This window comes from Salvelinus alpinus, chromosome 5 (genome assembly GCF_045679555.1).
Source record: "Salvelinus alpinus chromosome 5, SLU_Salpinus.1, whole genome shotgun sequence".
In the NCBI taxonomy this organism is placed as follows: Eukaryota; Metazoa; Chordata; class Actinopteri; order Salmoniformes; family Salmonidae; genus Salvelinus; species Salvelinus alpinus.
The window spans coordinates 22,685,268-22,708,721 of NC_092090.1; the positions used below are offsets into that span (position 1 = coordinate 22,685,268).

Sequence of the window (23,454 nt, forward strand, 5' to 3'; positions counted from 1 at the left end):
ATCATTAGATCAGTCTAATGCTGTTCTGTGATGCATAACTATCTAATAATATCATTAGATCAGTCTAATGCTGTTCTGTGATGCATAACTATCTAATAATATCATTAGATCAGTCTAATGTGGTTCTGTGATACATAACTATCTAATAATATCATTAGATCAGTCTAATGTGGTTCTGTGATGCATAACTATCTAATAATATCATTAGATCAGTCTAATGCTGTTCTGTGATACATAACTATCTAATAATATCATTAGATCAGTCTAATGTGGTTCTGTGATACATAACTATCTAATAATATCATTAGATCAGTCTAATGCTGTTCTGTAATACATAACTATCTAATAATATCATTAGATCAGTCTAATGCTGTTCTGTGATACATAACTATCTAATAATATCATTAGATCAGTCTAATGCTGTTCTGTGATACATAACTATCTAATAATATCATTAGATCAGTCTAATGCTGTTCTGTGATACATAACTATCTAATAATATCATTAGATCAGTCTAATGCTGTTCTGTGATGCATAACTATCTAATAATATCATTAGATCAGTCTAATGCTGTTCTGTGATACATAACTATCTAATAATATCATTAGATCAGTCTAATGCTGTTCTGTGATACATAACTATCTAATAATATCATTAGATCAGTCTAATGCTGTTCTGTGATGCATAACTATCTAATAATATCATTAGATCAGTCTAATGCTGTTCTGTGATACATAACTATCTAATAATATCATTAGATCAGTCTAATGCTGTTCTGTAATACATAACTATCTAATAATATCATTAGATCAGTCTAATGTGGTTCTGTGATGCATAACTATCTAATAATATCATTAGATCAGTCTAATGCTGTTCTGTAATACATAACTATCTAATAATATCATTAGATCAGTCTAATGCTGTTCTGTGATGCATAACTATCTAATAATATCATTAGATCAGTCTAATGCTGTTCTGTGATGCATAACTATCTAATAATATCATTAGATCAGTCTAATGCTGTTCTGTGATGCATAACTATCTAATAATATCATTAGATCAGTCTAATGCTGTTCTGTGATACATAACTATCTAATAATATCATTAGATCAGTCTAATGCTGTTCTGTAATACATAACTATCTAATAATATCATTAGATCAGTCTAATGCTGTTCTGTGATGCATAACTATCTAATAATATCATTAGATCAGTCTAATGCTGTTCTGTGATACATAACTATCTAATAATATCATTAGATCAGTCTAATGTGGTTCTGTGATACATAACTATCTAATAATATCATTAGATCAGGCTAATGCTGTTCTGTGTTGTACAAAGACATCATATTTATTCAAACCTTCATTTTACTAATCAGTAGTGTGTTCTGTATAAATGTAATTACATTAAATGTATTATATGAATCTGTCTGTCTCCCCCCCCCCCCTCTAGGTGTGTCCTCTCTGATTGCTCTGCTCCAGTCAGCTCAGGGCGAGGATCAGCCCAAGCTCAATGTGTTGCTGTGTGAGGCTGTGGTGGCAGTTTACCTGTCCCTGCTCATCCATGGGCTGGGCATGCACGCTGGCAACGAGCTGTTCCGCCTCGCTGCTCACCCCCTCAGCAACAAGATGTGGGCGGCCGTGTTTGGGGGTGGGGCTAAAATCATCATCAAACCCAAACGGAACGCCGAGATCACTCCAGGTAACTTAGTAGACCCCTCGGCTTGTAACCCCTGACCTCCTCTCTACCTCCTCTCTACCTCTCTCCTCATCTACCTCTCTCCTCCTCTCTCTTTCTCTCTACCTCTCCTCCTCTCTATCTCTCTCTTCCTCTACCTCTCTCTTCCTCTACCTCTCTCCTTCTCTACCTCTCTCTTTCTCTCTATCTCTACCCCTCTCTACCTATCCTCCTCTCTACCTCTTTCTCTCTACCTCTCTCTCCTCTCTACCTCTCTCTTTCTCTCTACCTCTCTCTTTCTCTCTATCTCTACCTCTCTCTCTCTACCTATCCTCCTCTCTCTCTCTCTTTCTCTCTACCTCTCTCTTTCTCTCTACCTCTCATCCTCTCATCCTCTCTCTCTCTCTTTCTCTCAACCTCTCTCCTCTATACCCCTCTTTCTCTCAACCTCTCTCCTCTACCCATTCGTTTATCCTTTGTGTTCTGTCCTCTGTTTTCTGTCTCCCCTCATCTCTCTGTCCCCTGTTGTAACATTCTATTTAACCTTTAACCTTTACCTCTCTCATTCTCTTCCCTACTCCCCCCCTCTCCCTTGTTTCACCCCCTTTTTTACTCATGCCTGAGCCTGTGAAATCAGACGCAAGCCCCTCCCTCCCATGACTAGCCAGACATACATAACTCCTCCCCTCTCCCCTGTGTCAGTTGATATTGAGGCAGGTAGGCCTGAGCAGGGTCCTCCCCACAGCCCCAGTGTCACCCAGCCCCTCCACACTGATTCAGGGGACACAGCAGCACCTAGCTGTGAGTAACAGAGCTCCAGTGGGTTTGCAGTGCTGGGTGCAGTGATAAACTACCGTGCTGGTTTTGTGCTGCTGTATTGCAGTTCAGTAAATGCCGCTAATGTGGTTTTCCCACTCTGTGTGTTCCTCAGAAAGTTAGCTAGTCTTTTCTGCAGGGATACTATTCATTAGAAGTTCATGGTTCTCTGAACAGACAGAAATAGATCTCTGTCTGTCTCTGTTATTGTGTGCTGTGGTCTCATCTCATTGTATCGTGCATCTGAACCTGAGTGTGTGTGTTTGTGCAGGTGTGTTTGTGCAGGTGTGTGTGCATGTTTTCCATCTCATCTCATTGTGTCATCTCTATCTGTCTGTCACCATAGCAGCAGCAGGTAAAGCTAGAACGGACTCGTCATCGTCAGTGACCTCTGAACCTGACTCAGGGACTAAGGCTAAACCAGGTACTCACTATGTTTCAGGTCTGGGTTAACTAACAGTGCATTTCCACATAACACGATCATTCGGATATCCATGCTTGCTTTGTCCTCATGTGGGTGCTAGCAAGCAGGCTAGGTATCAACAGCCAATCTAGTAGGGGGTGGAAGCTTGAGTGAACTTCGATTGGGCAATAGCGTTGGTATATCGCGGAGTATTTGCATACATTTCAGCTTTCTCCAACTTTGTTCCCGCCGTATTCATGCTCGCATCGCCAAACCGTCCCCCCTCCCACTTCACTTCCCTCCATTGAAAATGAATGGGGCACCGTTGTTTCATCGCCCCCATCGTGTTATGTGGAAATGCACTGTAAGGTTTAACCAGGTACACTAACTGGGCTATAGGTCTGCCTTCACTAAGGGTAAACCAGGAACACTCACTGGGCTATAGGTCTGCCTTCACTAAGGGTAAACCAGGAACACTCACTGGGCTATAGGTCTGCCTTCACTAAGGGTAAACCAGGTACACTAACTGGGCTATAGGTCTGCCTTCACTAAGGGTAAACCAGGTACACTCACTGGGCTATAGGTCTGCCTTCACTAAGGGTAAACCAGGTACACTAACTGTGCTATAGGTCTGCCTTCACTAAGGGTAAACCAGGTACACTAACTGGGCTATAGGTCTGCCTTCACTAAGGGTAAACCAGGTACACGCACTGTGCTATAGGTCTGCCTTCACTAAGGGTAAACCAGGTACACTAACTGGGCTATAGGTCTGCCTTCACTAAGGGTAAACCAGGTACACTCACTGGGCTATAGGTCTGCCTTCACTAAGGGTAAACCAGGTACACTCACTGGGCTATAGGTCTGCCTTCACTAAGGGTAAACCAGGAACACTAACTGGGCTATAGGTCTGCCTTCACTAAGGGTAAACCAGGTACACTCACTGGGCTATAGGTCTGCCTTCACTAAGGGTAAACCAGGAACACTAACTGGGCTATAGGTCTGCCTTCACTAAGGGTAAACCAGGAACACTAACTGTGCTATAGGTCTGCCTTCACTAAGGGTAAACCAGGTACACTAACTGTGCTATAGGTCTGCCTTCACTAAGGGTAAACCAGGTACACTCACTGGGCTATAGGTCTGCCTTCACTAAGGGTAAACCAGGAACACTAACTGGGCTATAGGTCTGCCTTCACTAAGGGTAAACCAGGTACACTAACTGGGCAATAGGTCTGCCTTCACTAAGGGTAAACCAGGTACACTAACTGGGCTATAGGTCTGCCTTCACTAAGGGTAAACCAGGTACACTAACTGTGCTATAGGTCTGCCTTCACTAAGGGTAAACCAGGTACACTAACTGGGCTATAGGTCTGCCTTCACTAAGGGTAAACCAGGTACACTAACTGGGCTATAGGTCTGCCTTCACTAAGGGTAAACCAGGTACACTAACTGGGCTATAGGTCTGCCTTCACTAAGGGTAAACCAGGTACACTAACTGGGCTATAGGTCTGCCTTCACTAAGGGTAAACCAGGTACACTCACTGGGCTATAGGTCTGCCTTCACTAAGGGTAAACCAGGAACACTAACTGGGCTATAGGTCTGCCTTCACTAAGGGTAAACCAGGAACACTAACTGTGCTATAGGTCTGCCTTCACTAAGGGTAAACCAGGTACACTAACTGTGCTATAGGTCTGCCTTCACTAAGGGTAAACCAGGTACACTCACTGGGCTATAGGTCTGCCTTCACTAAGGGTAAACCAGGAACACTAACTGGGCTATAGGTCTGCCTTCACTAAGGGTAAACCAGGTACACTAACTGGGCTATAGGTCTGCCTTCACTAAGGGTAAACCAGGTACACTAACTGGGCTATAGGTCTGCCTTCACTAAGGGTAAACCAGGTACACTAACTGTGCTATAGGTCTGCCTTCACTAAGGGTAAACCAGGTACACTAACTGGGCTATAGGTCTGCCTTCACTAAGGGTAAACCAGGTACACTAACTGGGCTATAGGTCTGCCTTCACTAAGGGTAAACCAGGTACACTAACTGGGCTATAGGTCTGCCTTCACTAAGGGTAAACCAGGTACACTAACTGGGCTATAGGTCTGCCTTCACTAAGGGTAAACCAGGAACACGGGGCGGCAGGGTATCCTAGTGGTTAGAGCGTTGGACTAGTAACCGAAAGGTTGCAAGTTCAAATCCCCGAGCTGACAAGGTACAAATCTGTCGTTCTGCCCATGAACAGGCAGTTACCCCACTGTTCCTAGGCCGTCATTGAAAATAAGAATTTGTTCTTAAACTGACTTGCCTAGTTAAATAAAGGTAAAATATATATATATTTTTTTAAACACTAACTGGGCTGTATAGTAATGTCTGGAACGGAATGAATGGTTTCCATGTGTTTGATTCTATTCCATTATTTCCATTCCAGCCATTATTATGAGCCGTCCTCCCCTCACCAGCCTCCACTGCCTGGGTGATCTAGTGGGGATCAGTAGTATCCGTGATGGTGTACTGTAGTAACCGTGTTGTTCCTCCATTATTATGAGCCATCCTCCCCTCACCAGCCTCCACTGCCTGGGTGGTCTAGTGGGAATCAGTAGTATCCGTGATGGTGTACTGTAGTAACCGTGTTGTTCCTCCATTAGTATGTTAGTTACTAGCATGTGATTGTGGTATTGATGAAAGAAACTCAACTGTAATTCAACTGTAATTCAACATATTTATTATTACTTATTAGATGTGATGGTAGACAAACTAATTCTGAACATCAGTTCTTCTGAATACTGTTTTGGAAAAAACCTTTAGTGATTAGACATTATTAGCAGATTGTGTCAAATAAATCGATATGCTTTTGTGTTCACATTTAGACTTGATAACTTTTCTTTGAAGTCAAGTGTTCTTTCAGGATGTGGGTGAAAGGGGGAGAGGAAAAGAGGCTGGAAGAGGATGTGGAGAGGAGAGAACAGAGGAGAGGAGGAAAAGAGGCTGGTGGGGGAGGATGTGGAGAGGAGAGAACAGCGGAGAGGAGAGGAGGAAAAGAGGCTGGTGGGGGAGGATGTGGAGAGGAGAGAACAGCGGAAAGGAGAGGAGAGGAGCAAAAGAGGCTGGTGGGGGAGGATGTGGAGAGGAGAGAACAGCGGAAAGGAGAGGAGGGGAGAGAAGGGTGGAGGAGAAGAGTTGAGAGAAGAATGCTTTATTTCAAAATGCCAAGTAGTCAATAAGAATCAGCTGTGTAAAAAGTACTGTTACCTTGTCTGCCACACACACACACACACACACACACACACACACCCTCTGGAGAGCTGAGATATAAGGGTCCTTGGTCTCTCTCTGTTTTATACCAGGTCACAAGCCATGCAGATTACACTCAAGGACTCCTTGAAGCCTTTCAACCAGCAGACAGACGTTGATTAGAATATTATTTGAAACCTCTGGCCATATAACCATTCATAACCATTCTCCTTGTCTTGTCTCATGATGATATAGTATTATGAGTTATTGTGATCACCTTGACTGTATTGTCTCGTAGTTTGACGTGTGTGTGTGTGTGTGTTGTACGTGTGTGTGTGTGTGTGTGTGTGTGTGTGTGTGTGTGTGTGTGTGTTGTACGTGTGTTGTGTGTGTGTTGTACGTGTCTGTGTCTGGTGTACGTCTTACGCTGTTGTCTTCGTTTGTCTCTCGTCTCAGTGGTTCCAGAGATAGTCACCCAGGATAACGGTCCAGGTTTGTGTAAAAACGCGTGTGTCCTGTGTCTGTCGTGTCCGCTCTCCTCTGAGTGTGTTTCTGTGTCTCCATGTCTTGAGCCCAGAGTTGACCATAACCATGTGACCTGACCAGGAAGACGCTGGGCCCTGACACTAACACAGATGCTGTGCAGGGTTGACCATAACCATGTGACCTGACCAGGAAGACGCTGGGCCCTGACACTAACACAGATGCTGTGCAGGGTTGACCATAACCATGTGACCTGACCAGGAAGACGCTGGGCCCTGACACTAACACAGATGCTGTGCAGGGTTGACCATAACCATGTGACCTGACCAGGAAGACGCTGGGCCCTGACACTAACACAGCTGCTGTGCAGGGTTGACCATAACCATGTGACCTGACCAGGAAGACGCTGGACCCTGACACTAACACGGATGCTGTGCAGGGTTGCTGGAGTCAATAATCAGTTCAATCAATTCAGTTTGTTTCCTGAATTGAAATGGAATTGAGCCTAAACCCTGGTGCTGTGCCTTCCTCCTGTACCCCCAAACCTCTCCTGGGCTCTACTAGGTGATGAAGACGATGATGAGTGATCAACTCCTCTTCATCTCTTACAAGTCAGCAGTCATGTAAAAATGTTTCTATAATAAAAAACATATGTATTAACAATCTCTCTCCCACACCCACCATCCCCTCGCCTAGCCGTGCCAGCCCCTCCCCTGGCAGAGGATGTGGACAGACTCAGACGAAGGTTTAATATGAGGATGCTGGTTCCTGGTCGTCCAGTAAAGGAGGTCCCTGCCACCCCCCCTCCCGTCCCTGCAGAGAGACCCGCCTACAGGGAGAAGTTCATTCCTCCAGAGCTCAGCATGTGGGACTACTTTGTGGCCAAAGTAAGGCGTGATGCTGCTCCGCACAACATCACTGTATACATACGCTCACTGACAAACCATTTGTTGGTACATACAGTCATTAAAACATCAAAATAGACACAAACAAATAAGCTCTCCTCTCTCTCCTCCTCCTCCCCCCCAGCCCTTCCTGCCCCTGTCAGACAGTGGAGCTCTGTACGACTCAGATGAGAGCGGAGAGGAGGATGACGACGACGATGATGATGATGCCTTCCTCTCTGACACACAGATGACTGAACACTCTGACCCCAACTCATACAGGTGTGTCATTGTTGTGCCTTTTCCTATTTGACATCTAAGTAGAGTTCAGCTCTGGACAGCCCTTTGTGTTGGGCCGTGGTACACTGATTGTTCAGAGTATTTTCTACTAAGATTCAACACCCTGCCATGTTACCTGTAATGTCATGGTATGCTCTCTCTCTCTCCTCTCTCACTTCTATCTCCTCTCTCTCTCTCCCTCCTCTCTCTCCTCTCCCCTCTCTCCTCTCTCTCCCCTCTCTCTCCTCTCGCTTCTCTCTCCTCTCTCGCTTCTCTCCTCTCTCTCTCCCCGCTCTCGCTTCTCTCTCATCTCTCTCATCTCTCTCTCTCTCTCCCCTCTCTCTCCCCTCTCTCCCCTCTCTTTCCTCTCTCTGTCTCTGTGTGTAGTTGGTCTCTGATCCGTCTGGTCATGGTGAAACTGGCTCTACATAATGTCAAGACCTTCCTCCCTCTCACTGGACTGGACTTCACAGGTAAACACACACCCACACACTAGGGTTGAATGGCAGGAAACCGTTTACCGGGATTTACTGCCCAAAACCACTCCATTTCCCGGGATAAATAACTGCGAGAAACCGGTAAATGATAATAAATTATTTATATGAACAGCAAGGAGTGAAATGGAAATGTTAAATTATATGTGATGTCTAAATCTGTCTTCTCTATGGCCTCTGCATAATGAATCATCAACCCTCAGGGTGGGGACAGACAGCCCGTCTCAGGGTGGGGACAGACAGCCCGTCTCAGGGTGGGGACAGACAGCCCGTCTCAGGGTGGGGACAGACAGCCCGTCTCAGGGTGGGGACAGACAGCCCGTCTCAGGGTGGGGACAGACAGCCCGTCTCAGGGTGGGGACAGACAGCCCGTCTCAGGGTGGGGACAGACAGCCCGTCTCAGGGTGGGGACAGAGAGCCCCTCTCAGGGTGGGGACAGAGAGCCCCTCTCAGGGTGGGGACAGAGAGCCCCTCTCAGGGTGGGGACAGAGAGCCCCTCTCAGGGTGGGGACAGAGAGCCCCTCTCAGGGTGGGGACAGAGAGCCCCTCTCAGGGTGGGGACAGAGAGCCCCTCTCAGGGTGGGGACAGAGAGCCCCTCTCAGGGTGGGGACAGAGAGCCCGTCTCAGGGTGGAGACAGACAGCCCGTCTCAGGGTGGGGACAGACAGCCCGTCTGTCCCCACCCTGACGCTATGCCCTGACGCTATGCCAATTGTGCGTCGCCCCACGGATCTCCCGGTTGCGGCCGGCTGCGACAGAGCCTGGGCGCGAACCCAGCCCAGCCTGGGCGCAAACCCAGAGACTCTGGTGGCGCAGCTAGCACTGCGATGCAGTGCCCTAGACCACTGCGCCACCCGGGAATAGACTGTTAGAAGAGGGACGCTAACTCTTGTTTGCTGAATGTTAAATACAGCAGCCAATAGAACTCACAGGTCGTTTGAAAGAAGAGTGAACTCATGATGGCGGTAGGTTATATTTATTCAGACCCATAACCATTCAATCTTCATGAAGAGAAGTGAAAGCCTCCTGCATCTATTTCTGGTCCTATATTATTCAATGATGTCTTTAGAATGATGAAGATAAGGACAACAACTTATTTCATTCAACTGTTGAAAGAGAGGAAGGATTGAAGCAACAATCGAGGAAGAGGAGGTAGTAACATTAGGGGAAATATTATGAAAGGTCAGCCGACTAATTATACAAATAGGCCCTATTCAATTTCAGAATTAAAATCTAATTTGCTAGCCTGTACTTGTAACTTTGTAGGCTGCATGTGCTGCACTAGAATCACATGATGTCTCCCTGCTTTATCATGGTTTGAACTAGGTGAGTAATTCCAGGTCCTATACAGTATAATACAATGCAGTACAGGAATGCAGTTCACACTCAAAAAGATTAGCCTACTGGAGCTAGTTTCATTTATTTAGCCAAGAGAGCATATAACTGCTACATCTATGGGCTTTTATGTTTTTCTGTCGTGTGTAATGTGCAGTAGACTATATCATATATGTATTGGATAAGGGCACCATCATTTGGGCTTTTTTGTGCTTGGGCTCAGTAAATGTCTTTTATGTAGGGCTCAGTAAATGTCTTTTATGTAGGGCTCAGTAAATGTCTTTTATGTAGGGCTCAGTAAATGTCTTTTATGTAGGGCTCAGTAAATGTCTTTAATGTAGAGCTCAGTAAATGTCTTTAATGTAGGGCTCAGTAAATGTCTTTAATGTAGGGCTCAGTAAATATCTTTAATGTAGAGCTCAGTAAATGTCTTTAATGTAGGGCTCAGTAAATATCTTTAATGTAGGGCTCAGTAAATGTCTTTAATGTAGGGCTCAGTAAATATCTTTAATGTAGGGCTCAGTAAATGTCTTTAATGTAGGGCTCGTCAGGCTCAGGTAGCTTCAGAGTTTAATTTTGGATCAAAGCTCAGACAGACAGGCCTATTTCTATACTTTATAATGCTTTTGAATGACACTTCCAGTTTTGGCGGGATATTCCGGGTATCCCGGGAGAAAAGTGAATTATTCTGTGGATGGAACAATTGTAATATACCGGGAAAATATTCATCACTCACTCACTCACTCACTCACTCACTCACTCACTCACTCACTCACTCACTCACTCACTCACTCTCTCACTCACTCACTCTCTCATTCACTCACTCTCTCACTCTCTCACTCACTCTCTAGAGCGGCGCAACCAAAACAGTTTTTCTTTCTGTTATCGTCCTCTCCTCCCTCCATCAGACCTGCCGGTGACGTCTCCTCTGGGGAATGCTGTGCTGAAGACACTAGAGAACTGGGAGACCATACTCCAGGAGAGGATGAACAAGTTTGATGGTCCTCCTCCCAACTACATCAACACCTACCCCACTGACCTCAGCACAGGAGGGGGGCCCGCCATACTGAGACACAAGGCCATGCTGGAGCCTGACAACACACCTTTCAAGTGGGTATTATTCACACACACAGATACATAGACTACACAGATACATAGACTACACAGACACATAGACTACACAGACACATAGACTACACAGACACATAGACTACACAGACACATAGACTACACAGACACATAGACTACACAGACACATAGACTACACAGACACATAGACTACACAGATACATAGACTACACAGATACATAGACTACACAGACACATAGACTACATAGACTACACACATAGACTACACACACACACAGAACATAGACTACACACACACACAGAACATAGACTACACACACACACATACACACACACAGAACATAGACTACACACACACATGTTCTCACATGTTTCTGTGTGTGTGTCTCGTGTTCCAGGAATAAGAACCACATTTCGTTTCCTGCGAGGCGTCTCTGGCACTACCTGGTAAAACAGGAAGTTCTTCAGGAGACTCTGATTCGCTATATCTTCACTAAGAAGAGGAAGCAGAGCGAGGTAACGAGCTAAACTGGACCCCTGGTACAATCTGTGTTTGTCTGTCCCTCCACTTCCCCTACAGCATGTCTGGTCTCATACATCAGGCGTCCTTCATTTACCTGGTTATTACTTACACATTAAACAAGTCAAATGGTCATTATATGTTTCAAGGTGGATTCAGAAAGGTGTCATTATAGCACCTAACGTGTTAATGATTAATTAAGTGGATTCAGAAAGGTGTCATTATATCACCTAACGTGTTAATGATTAATTAAGTGGATTCAGAAAGGTGTCATTATATCACCTAACGTGTTAATGAGTACATAGCAGGTAACTAGTGAGAAACAGGTTTTACATAGTGTTACCTCCTCCAGTACAGCCTCTCCTACAACATGCACCATGTCAGACAGATCATCTGTCTGGATGTGTCCTTAGAATCATCTTCACAACAATAGTTCTTCAAACCCCAAATTGTATTGATTTATATTTTATATATCCTGTATTTTGAGTAAGGTCCATAATTTATTTTGTACATTATGGCCCAGTTAAGAGTAGTGTATATCACACACACACACACACACACACACACACACACACACACACACACACACACACACACACACACACACACACACACACACACACACACACACACACTTCTGTTGTTATTATTATGGTTTTGACGGCCTTGTATTGTGTAATCAAGAACAGACAATTCTGTGATGTCTGCACACCATCACTACTACTATCATCACCTCTATTATTAGTATTATTATTATTAAACTGTTCATTATCATGTCTGCAGACATCCACTAACACAGACAGACATCTTATATGGAGCATCTCCTTTCTAAACTAAATTATAACCACATACATAGATCCTGCTCTGTTGAGATTTGAGTAGAAAGTTAAAGATGTGATTTCAAACTAAAGAGGAACCTTATAGCTGACTTCCAGTAACTAGACTCTTTAAGATGTGTTTATTTAGACTTTGGTGTTGAGACCGTGCCCCACCCTCCCCTCCACCCACTGCCATTGCATTGAGAGAGACGGCTCCTGTCTCCCCAGCACTCCACTCTGTTACCATGTGATAGGACATTGTTTGGGTTGGGAGAAGCCTTTGCCTCATCCACGTATTGACACACTGACTGTGTGTGTGGCTGCGTGTATCTACCATCCAGACAACCCTTTCATTTTTGTTTTCTTCATTTTCTGTTTTGTTTGTTTTGTGCATGTGTGTTGTGTGTGTTGTGTAGTGTGTTGAAGGCTATATGGATCTCCTCAGCCCAAACTGTGTATCTGGAGCTCTCAGGTCCAACAAGGTAGTATCAAGGTGTCTGTCTGTACAGTATGAACTGGTACCTGCTCAGGGCTGTGAAAGTATCCTAATCACCGCTTGGCATGCTTCACCTCACCATTACTACTCACTAACCCAACACTACCAGGGTTTTCCAGAGCTTCACCTCACCATTACTACTCACTAACCCAACACTACCAGGGTTTTCCAGAGCTACACCTCACCATTACTACTCACTAACCCAACACTACTAGGGTTTTCCAGAGCTTCACCTCACCATTACTACTCACTAACCCAACACTACCAGGGTTTTCCAGAGCTTCACCTCGCCATTACTACTCACTAACCCAACACTACTAGGGTTTTCCAGAGCTTCACCTCACCATTACTACTCACTAACCCAACACTACCAGGGTTTTCCAGAGCTTCACCTCACCATTACTACTCACTAACCCAACACTACCAGGGTTTTCCAGAGCTTCACCTCACCATTACTACTCACTAACCCAACACTACCAGGGTTTTCCAGAGCTTCACCTCACCATTACTACTCACTAACCCAACACTACCAGGGTTTTCCAGAGCTTCACCTCACCATTACTACTCACTAACCCAACACTACTAGGGTTTTCCAGAGCTTCACCTCACCATTACTACTCACTAACCCAACACTACCAGGGTTTTCCAGAGCTTCACCTCACCATTACTACTCACTAACCCAACACTACCAGGGTTTTCCAGAGCTTCACCTCACCATTACTACTCACTAACCCAACACTACTAGGGTTTTCCAGAGCTTCACCTCACCATTACTACTCACTAACCCAACACTACCAGGGTTTTCCAGAAATCATGTTTCACCTCACCATTACTACTCACTAACCCAACACTACCAGGGTTTTCCAGAGCTTCACCTCACCATTACTACTCACTAACCCAACACTACCAGGGTTTTCCAGAGCTTCACCTCACCAATACTACTCACTAACCCAACACTACTAGGGTTTTCCAGAAATCATGTTTCACCTCACCATTACTACTCACTAACCCAACACTACCAGGGTTTTCCAGAGCTTCACCTCACCATTACTACTCACTAACCCAACACTACTAGGGTTTTCCAGAAATCATGTTTCACCTCACCATTACTACTCACTAACCCAACACTACCAGGGTTTTCCAGAGCTTCACCTCACCATTACTACTCACTAACCCAACACTACCAGGGTTTTCCAGAGCAACACCTCACCATTACTACACACTAACCCAACACTACCAGGGTTTTCCAGAGCTTCACCTCACCATTACTACTCACTAACCCAACACTACCAGGGTTTTCCAGAGCTTCACCTCACCATTACTACTCACTAACCCAACACTACCAGGGTTTTCCAGAGCTTCACCTCACCATTACTACTCACTAACCCAACACTACTAGGGTTTTCCAGAAATCATGTTTCACCTCACCATTACTACTCACTAACCCAACACTACCAGGGTTTTCCAGAGCAACACCTCACCATTACTACTCACTAACCCAACACTACCAGGGTTTTCCAGAGCTTCACCTCACCATTACTACTCACTAACCCAACACTACCAGGGTTTTCCAGAGCAACACCTCACCATTACTACTCACTAACCCAACACTACCAGGGTTTTCCAGAGCTTCACCTCACCATTACTACTCACTAACCCAACACTACCAGGGTTTTCCAGAGCTTCACCTCACCATTACTACTCACTAACCCAACACTACCAGGGTTTTCCAGAGCTTCACCTCACCATTACTACTCACTAACCCAACACTACTAGGGTTTTCCAGAAATCATGTTTCACCTCACCATTACTACTCACTAACCCAACACTACCAGGGTTTTCCAGAGCAACACCTCACCATTACTACTCACTAACCCAACACTACCAGGGTTTTCCAGAGCTTCACCTCACCATTACTACTCACTAACCCAACACTACCAGGGTTTTCCAGAGCTTCACCTCACCATTACTACTCACTAACCCAACACTACCAGGGTTTTCCAGAGCTTCACCTCACCATTACTACTCACTAACCCAACACTACTAGGGTTTTCCAGAAATCATGTTTCACCTCACCATTACTACTCACTAACCCAACACTACTAGGGTTTTCCAGAAATCATGTTTCACCTCACCATTACTACTCACTAACCCAACACTACTAGGGTTTTCCAGAGCTTCACCTCACCATTACTACTCACTAACCCAACACTACCAGGGTTTTCCAGAGCTTCACCTCACCATTACTACTCACTAACCCAACACGACTAGGGTTTTCCAGAGCTTCACCTCACCATTACTACTCACTAACCCAACACTACCAGGGTTTTCCAGAGCTACACCTCACCATTACTACTCACTAACCCAACACGACTAGGGTTTTCCAGAAACCATGTTTGTAAGATTCCTGGAATCAGGAAGGAAGAAGAATCCGTAATCCTTAAACCAGGATTTCTGAAAAACGTAAGAATTTGGGGGAAAGTTAGCAGAATTTTGCAACCTTACCTAATACCTAACCTCACTGTCACTACCCACTCATCACATCACCCCACTGTCTGTCACTAACCCACTACCTCATCACATCACCTCACTGTCACTAACCCACTTCCTCATCACATCACTGTCACTAACCCACTACCTCATCACATCACTGTCACTAACCCATTACCTCATCACATCACTGTCACTAACCCACTTCCTCATCACATCACTGTCACTAACCCACTACCTCATCACATCACTGTCACTAACCCACTTCCTCATCACATCACTGTCACTAACCCATTACCTCATCACATCACTGTCACTAACCCACTACCTCATCACATCACTGTCACTAACCCACTACCTCATCACATCACTGTCACTAACCCACTACCTCATCACATCACTGTCACTAACCCACTACCTCATCACATCACTGTCACTAACCCACTACCTCATCACATCACTGTCACTAACCCACTTCCTCATCACATCACTGTCACTAACCCACTACCTCATCACCTCACCCCACTGACACGGTCTGTCACTAACCCATTACCTCATCACATCACTGTCACTAACCCACTACCTCATCACATCACTGTCACTAACCCACTTCCTTATCACATCACTGTCACTAACCCACTACCTCATCACATCACTGTCACTAACCCACTACCTCATCACATCACCTCACTGTCACTAACCCACTACCTCATCACATCACCTCACTGTCACTAACCCACTACCTCATCACCTCACCACACTGACACTGTCTGTCTATACCCCCACTAACACACTGACACGGTCTGTCTCCACCCCCACTAACACACTGATACGGTCTGTCTCTACCCCCACTAACACACTGACACGGTCTGTCTCTACCCCCACTAACACACTGACACGGTCTGTCTCTACCCCCACTAACACACTGACACGGTCTGTCCCTACCCCCACTAACACACGGTCTGTCTCTACCCCCACTAACACACGGTATGTCTCTACCCCCACTAACACACTGACACTGGTTGTCTCTACCCCCGCTAACACACTGACACGGTCTGTCTCTACCCCCACTAACACACTGACACGGTCTGTCTCCACCCCCAGTAACACACTGACACGGTCTGTCTCCACCCCCACTAACACACTGACACTGTCTGTCTCTACCCCCACTAACACGGTCTGTCTCTACCCCCACTAACACACTGACACTGTCTGTCTCTACCCCCACTAACACGGTCTGTCTCTACCCCCACTAACACGGTCTGTCTCTACCCCCACTAACACACTGACACGGTCTGTCTCTACCCCCACTAACACACTGACACGGTCTGTCTCTACCCCCACTAACACGGTCTGCCTCTACCCCCACTAACACACTGATACGGTCTTTCTCTACCCCCACTAACACACTAACACGGTCTGTCTCTACCCCCACTAACACACGGTCTGTCTCTACCCCCACTAACACACTGACACGGTCTGTCTCTACCCCCACTAACACACTGACACGGTCTGTCTCTACCCCCACTAACACACTGACACGGTCTGTCTCTACCCCCACTAACACACGGTCTGTCTCTACCCCCACTAACACACGGTCTGTCTCTACCCCCACTAACACACTGACACGGTCTGTCTCTACCCCCACTAACACACTGACACTGTCTGTCTCTACCCCCACTAACACACTGACACGGTCTGTCTCTACCCCCACTAACACACGGTCTGTCTCTACCCCCACTAACACACGGTCTGTCTCTACCCCCACTAACACACGGTCTGTCTCTACCCCCACTAACACACGGTCTGTCTCTACCCCCACTAACACACGGTCTGTCTCTACCCCCACTAACACACGGTCTGTCTCTGCCTGGTCATTCCTTCTATAGCTGGGCCTACCATTCTTCTGCTGCTGGACCCATTCTTCCTCTTCATCTCTTCCTCAATACTATCATCCCCCTCTGTAATAATGACTTATTCCAGCTCCTCTTCCAGCTCTGACAGAGAGGTGTCACGTGGACCTAACCTGCATGTTCTCACTGAGTGCTCACTGTGTCATTGCTGTGTGTGGCTGTGTGTCAGTGTAGGGGTGTTGTGATGGCGTGTGGCTGTGTGTCAGTGTAGGGGTGTTGTGATGGCGTGTGGCTGTGTGTCAGTGTAGGGGTGTTGTGATGGCGTGTGGCTGTGTGTCAGTGTAGGGGTGTTGTGATGGCGTGTGGCTGTGTGTCAGTGTAGGGGTGTTGTGATGGCGTGTGGCTGTGTGTCAGTGTAGGGGTGTTGTGATGGCGTGTGGCTGTGTGTCAGTGTTGGGGTGTTGTGATGGCGTGTGGCTGTGTGTCAGTGTAGGGGTGTTGTGATGGCGTGTGGCTGTGTGTCAGTGTAGGGGTGTTGTGATGGCGTGTGGCTGTGTGTCAGTGTAGGGGTGTTGTGATGGCGTGTGGCTGTGTGTCAGTGTAGGGGTGTTGTGATGGCGTGTGGCTGTGTGTCAGTGTAGGGGTGTTGTGATGGCGTGTGGCTGTGTGTCAGTGTATGGGTGTTGTGATGGCGTGTGGCTGTGTGTCAGTGTATGGGTGTTGTGATAGCGTGTGGCTGTGTGTCAGTGTTGGGGTGTTGTGATGGCGTGTGGCTGTGTGTCAGTGTATGGGTGTTGTGATAGCGTGTGGCTGTGTGTCAGTGTAGGGGTGTTGTGATGGCGTGTGGCTGTGTGTCAGTGTAGGGGTGTTGTGATGGCGTGTGGCTGTGTGTCAGTGTAGGGGTGTTGTGATGGCGTGTGGCTGTGTGTCAGTGTAGGGGTGTTGTGATGGCGTGTGGCTGTGTGTCAGTGTAGGGGTGTTGTGATAGCGTGTGGCTGTGTGTCAGTGTATGGGTGTTGTGATGGCATGTGGCTGTGTGTCAGTGTAGGGGTGTTGTGATGGCGTGTGGCTGTGTGTCAGTGTAGGGGTGTTGTGATGGCGTGTGGCTGTGTGTCAGTGTAGGGGTGTTGTGATGGCGTGTGGCTGTGTGTCAGTGTAGGGGTGTTGTGATGGCGTGTGGCTGTGTGTCAGTGTATGGGTGTTGTGATGGCGTGTGGCTGTGTGTCAGTGTAGGGGTGTTGTGATGGCGTGTGGCTGTGTGTCAGTGTATGGGTGTTGTGATGGCGTGTGGCTGTGTGTCAGTGTATGGGTGTTGTGATAGCGTGTGGCTGTGTGTCAGTGTTGGGGTGTTGTGATGGCGTGTGGCTGTGTGTCAGTGTATGGGTGTTGTGATAGCGTGTGGCTGTGTGTCAGTGTAGGGGTGTTGTGATGGCGTGTGGCTGTGTGTCAGTGTAGGGGTGTTGTGATGGCGTGTGGCTGTGTGTCAGTGTAGGGGTGTTGTGATGGCGTGTGGCTGTGTGTCAGTGTAGGGGTGTTGTGATGGCGTGTGGCTGTGTGTCAGTGTAGGGGTGTTGTGATAGCGTGTGGCTGTGTGTCAGTGTATGGGTGTTGTGATGGCATGTGGCTGTGTGTCAGTGTAGGGGTGTTGTGATGGCGTGTGGCTGTGTGTCAGTGTAGGGGTGTTGTGATGGCGTGTGGCTGTGTGTCAGTGTAGGGGTGTTGTGATGGCGTGTGGCTGTGTGTCAGTGTAGGGGTGTTGTGATGGCGTGTGGCTGTGTGTCAGTGTAGGGGTGTTGTGATGGCGTGTGGCTGTGTGTCAGTGTAGGGGTGTTGTGATGGCGTGTGGCTGTGTGTCAGTGTAGGGGTGTTGTGATGGCGTGTGGCTGTGTGTCAGTGTAGGGGTGTTGTGATGGCGTGTGGCTGTGTGTCAGTGTAGGGGTGTTGTGATGGCGTTTGGCTGTGTGTCAGTGTAGGGGTGTTGTGATGGCGTGTGGCTGTGTGTCAGTGTAGGGGTGTTGTGATGGCGTGTGGCTGTGTGTCAGTGTAGGGGTGTTGTGATGGCGTGTGGCTGTGTGTCAGTGTAGGGGTGTTGTGATGGCGTGTGGCTGTGTGTCAGTGTAGGGGTGTTGTGATGGCGTGTGGCTGTGTGTCAGTGTAGGGGTGTTGTGATGGCGTGTGGCTGTGTGTCAGTGTAGGGGTGTTGTGATGGCGTGTGGCTGTGTGGCTGTGTGTCAGTGTATGGGTGTTGTGATGGCGTGTGGCTGTGTGTCAGCGTATGGGTGTTGTGATGGCGTGTGGCTGTGTGTGTATGTAACAGGTGTGTATGCTAAGATATTGTGTGTGTGTGTACAGTATGGATGTACCAGGTGTACTAAATGATGGCGGGTGCTGTGATTATGTGTTCCAGGTGGAGGGAGACTTAGGCTACCCAGGAAGGAATGCTAAGATCATCCACAAGGAGTCTGACATCATCATGGCCTTCGCCATCAACAGGGTGAGAGACATCTGCAGTGCACAAAGACACACACACACAAAGCTTTCCCATTTGATGTAGTTTGACATTCAGGTGCCATGTTCGTCAGGTTTTAGACTTCGACACCATAGAGATAAATGAGTGGAGTGGATTCCATTAGACTGGCCAATAAGGCCACCAGTTAACATATAACAGTCTAAGCCCTGTCTAATTTTATACTTTTTTTACATTGTTTAGTGACAAAAATAAGGGATTAAATCAATCTCCATATATACTTCCATAAATTATTTTAAACTGGTACCGGGGGACTTTCAGACTGGACTTGTGAGACCTGTGGACGTCCTAGAGCAGAACATACCATATATACGTGTTCCTGAGAGTCTCACCTTTACACAGATCAGTGTTTAGCCCAAACTGTTGGGACCCTATAGACAGAAGTTGGCAGATCGGCAGTATTGGCTTCAGACCAGTCTCAATACGCTTGTGGGGGTCGTAGTGCAAAACGGAGAGCACCATCGTGTTCCTGAGAGTCTCCTCCGTAAAGAGATTTTTAGGCCAAACCGTTCCGTCGCTCCAGACGATTTTGTGAGAATACCGATTTTCGGATATCTCATGGTCTGACAAATACTGCTCTAACTCTGTCACCTTTCACCCCAAATGCAGAAGTGTTACATAGGTGGATGCGGTGGATTGAGTCACATCCAATGCAAAAAGAATGATATCTCTGACTTAAACTGATGGATTTTTGTATTATGCTAAATAGATTTCCACATGGGCGTGGACATCGGCCTTAGGGGGGTTAACACACAGTACACCACATCTAAATGTTTCTGTGGGAATGTCTCTTCTACTCATTCAGATTATGTGGTATACATTTACTGGCCTCTCTCTTCTCTCCCTCCCTCGTCCCCTCCTCCCCTCTTCTCTCCCTCCCCCGTCCCCTCCTCCCTCTTCTCTCCCTCCCTCGTCCACTCCTCCCTCTTCTCTCCCTCCCTCGTCCCCTCCTCCCCTCTTCTCTCCCTCCCTCGTCCCCTCCTCCCCTCTTCTCTCCCTCCCTCGTCCCCTCCTCCCCTCTTCTCTCCCTCCCTCGTCCCTTCCTCCCCTCTTCTCCCTCCCCCGTCCCCTCCTCCCTCTTCTCTCCCTCCCTCGTCCCCTCCTCCCCTCTTCTCTCCCTCCCTCGTCCCCTCCTCCCCTCTTCTCTCCCTCCCTCGTCCCCTCCTCCCCTCTTCTCTCCCTCCCTCGTCCCCTCCTCCCCTCTTCTCTCCCTCCCTCGTCCCCTCCTCCCCTCTTCTCTCCCTCCCTCGTCCCCTCCTCCCCTCTTCTCTCCCTCCCCCGTCCCCTCCTCCCTCTTCTCTCCCTCCCCCGTCCCCTCATCCCCTCTTCTCTCCCTCCCTCGTCCCCTCCTCCCCTCTTCTCTCCCTCCCTCGTCCCCTCCTCCCCTCTTCTCTCCCTCACTCGTCTCCTCCTCCCTCTTCTCTCCCTCTCCCGTCCCCTCCTCCCTCTTCTCTCCCTCCCTCGTCCCCTCCTCCCTCTTCTCTCCCTCCCTCGCCCCCCTTCCCTCTTCTCTCCCTCCCTCGTCCCCTCCTCCCTCTTCTCTCCCTCCCTCGTCCCCTCCTCCCTCTTCTCTCCCTCCCTCGTCCCCTCTTCTCTCCCTCCCTCGTCCCCTCTTCTCTCCCTCCCTCGTCCCCTCCTCCCCTCTTCTCTCCCTCCCTCCCCCCTCCAGGCTAACACCAATGAGATAGTGCTGGCGTCCACTCACGACGTGCAGGAGGTTGATGTGTCCACTCTGTTAGCTGCTCAGCCCTACACCTGGATAGGAGAGGACTTTGACAAGGAGTCACACAGGTCAGTACACTATGTTACACACACACACACATATACACACACACACACACACACACACATTGTGTTGGACTTCTTTCTCTCCTCAGTTCTGATGACGTGGACTACCGTTCTTCCCACACTAACGTTGCCCAGGCCTCCTCTACCCCGTCCCACTTCAACCCCAAAGACATGGCAGCCTCTGCATCCATGCCCTGGCTGGGGAGTGGGCAGACCAGCATGGGGGCTAGTGTGGTACGACACACAAACATCCTCCACTCACACACTCACACTCACTCACTCACACACACACACATACACACACAAAACATCCTCCACTCACTCACTCACTCACTCACACACACTCACTCACTCACTCACACACATACACACACAAAACATCCTCCACTCACTCACACATACACAGATGCATAGTATACACACACACACACACACACACACACACACCCCCACACACACACACACACACACACACATACAGTATGTGTTTATATATATATATATATATATATACACTACTGTTCAAAAGTTTGGGGCCACTTAAACATTTCCTTGTTTTTGAAAGAAAAGCCAATTTTTTGTCCATTAAAATAACATCAAATTGATCAGAAATACAGTGTAGACATTGTTAATGTTGTAAATGACTATTGTAGCTGGAAACGGCAGATTTTTTATGGAATATCTACATAGGCGTACAGAGGCCCATTATCAGCAACCATCACTCCTGTGTTCCAATGGCACGTTGTGTTAGCTAATCCAAATGTATCATTTTAAAATACTAATTGATCATTAGAAAACCATTTTGCAATTATGTAAGCACAGCTGACAACTGTTGTTCCTATTTAAAGAAGCAATAAAACTGGCCTTCTTTAGACTAGTTGAGTATGTGGAGCATCGGCATGTGTGGGTTTGTTTACAGGCTAAAAATGTCCAGAAACAAAGGACTTTCTTCTGAAACTCGTCAGTATATTCTTGTTCTGAGAAATTAAGGCTATTCCATGGGAGAAATTCGTACATCAGCTGATATCTCAAAGTGCTGTACAGAAACCCAGCCTAAAACCCCAAACAGCAAGCAATGCAGGTGTAGAAGCACGGTGGCTAGGAAAAACTCCCTAGAAAGGCCAAAACCTAGGAAGAAACCTAGAGAGGAACCAGGCTATGAGGGGTGGCCATTCCTCTTCTGGGTGTGCCGGGTGGAGATTATAACAGAACATGGCTAAGATGTTCAAATGTTCATAAATGACCAGCATGGTTAAATAATAATAATCACAGTAGTTGTCGAGGGTGCAGCAAGTCAGCACCTCAGGAGTAAATGTCAGTTGGCTTTTCATAGCTGATCATTAAGAGTATCTCTACCGCTCCTGCGGTCTCTAGAGAGTTGAAAACAGCAGGTCTGGGACAGGTAGCACGTCCGGTGAACAGGTCAGGGTTCCATAGCCGCAGGCAGAACAGTTGAAACTGGAGCAGCAGCACGGCCAGGTGGACTGGGGACAGCAAGGAGTCATCATGTCAGGTCGTCCTGAGGCATGGTCCCAGGGCTCAGGTCCTCCGAGAGAGAGAAAGAAAGAAAGAGAGAATTAGAGAGAGCATACTTAAATTCACACAGGACACCAGATAAGACAGGAGAAGTACTCCAGATATAACAGACTGACCCTAGCCCCCCGACACATAAACTACTGCAGCATAAATACTGGAGGCTGAGACAGGAGGGGTCAGGAGACACTGTGGCCCCATCCGATGATACCCCCGGACAGGGCCAAACAGGAAGGATATAACCCCACCCACTTTGCCAAGGCACAGCCCCCACACCACTAGAGGGATATCTTCAACCACCAACTTACCATCCTGAGACAAGGCCGAGTATACCCCACAAAGATCTCCGCCACGGCACAACCCAAGGGGGGGCGCCAACCCAGACAGGAAGATCACGTCAGTGACTCAACCCACTCAAGTGACGCACCCCTCCTAGGGACGGCATGAAAGAGCACCAGTAAGCCAGTGACTCAGCCCCTGTAATAGGGTTAGAGGCAGAGAATCCCAGTGGAGAGAGGGGAACCGGCCAGGCAGAGACAGCAAGGGGAGTTCGTTGCTCCAGAGCCTCTCCGTTCACCTTCACACTCCTGGTCCAGACTACACTCAATCATATGACCCACTGAAGAGATGAGTCTTCAGTAAAGACTTAAAAGTTGAGACCGAGTCTGCGTCTGCGTCTCTCACATGGGTAGGCAGACCATTCCATAAAAATGGAGATCTATAGGAGAAAGCCCTGCC

At 47.5% G+C, this 23,454-nt stretch overlaps 1 protein-coding gene across 2 annotated transcripts in view; it reads left to right on the forward strand.

Annotated features, from left to right (window-relative positions):
* Positions 1-23,454, forward strand: part of dmxl2 (Dmx-like 2) — a 129,507-nt gene that overhangs the window by 80,310 nt on the left and 25,743 nt on the right. Inside the window, exons 39-50 of one of the 2 annotated variants that reach the window (XM_071401014.1) lie at positions 1,452-1,700; positions 2,839-2,916; positions 6,584-6,619; positions 7,307-7,497; positions 7,640-7,776; positions 8,161-8,246; positions 10,511-10,712; positions 11,090-11,207; positions 12,446-12,511; positions 19,276-19,362; positions 21,065-21,186; positions 21,273-21,417. In XM_071401014.1, the coding sequence (XP_071257115.1) occupies positions 1,452-1,700; positions 2,839-2,916; positions 6,584-6,619; positions 7,307-7,497; positions 7,640-7,776; positions 8,161-8,246; positions 10,511-10,712; positions 11,090-11,207; positions 12,446-12,511; positions 19,276-19,362; positions 21,065-21,186; positions 21,273-21,417 (1,517 nt within the window). The remainder of the gene's footprint in view (positions 1-1,451; positions 1,701-2,838; positions 2,917-6,583; positions 6,620-7,306; positions 7,498-7,639; positions 7,777-8,160; positions 8,247-10,510; positions 10,713-11,089; positions 11,208-12,445; positions 12,512-19,275; positions 19,363-21,064; positions 21,187-21,272; positions 21,418-23,454) is intronic. The other variant, XM_071401015.1, reaches the window with a different exon arrangement.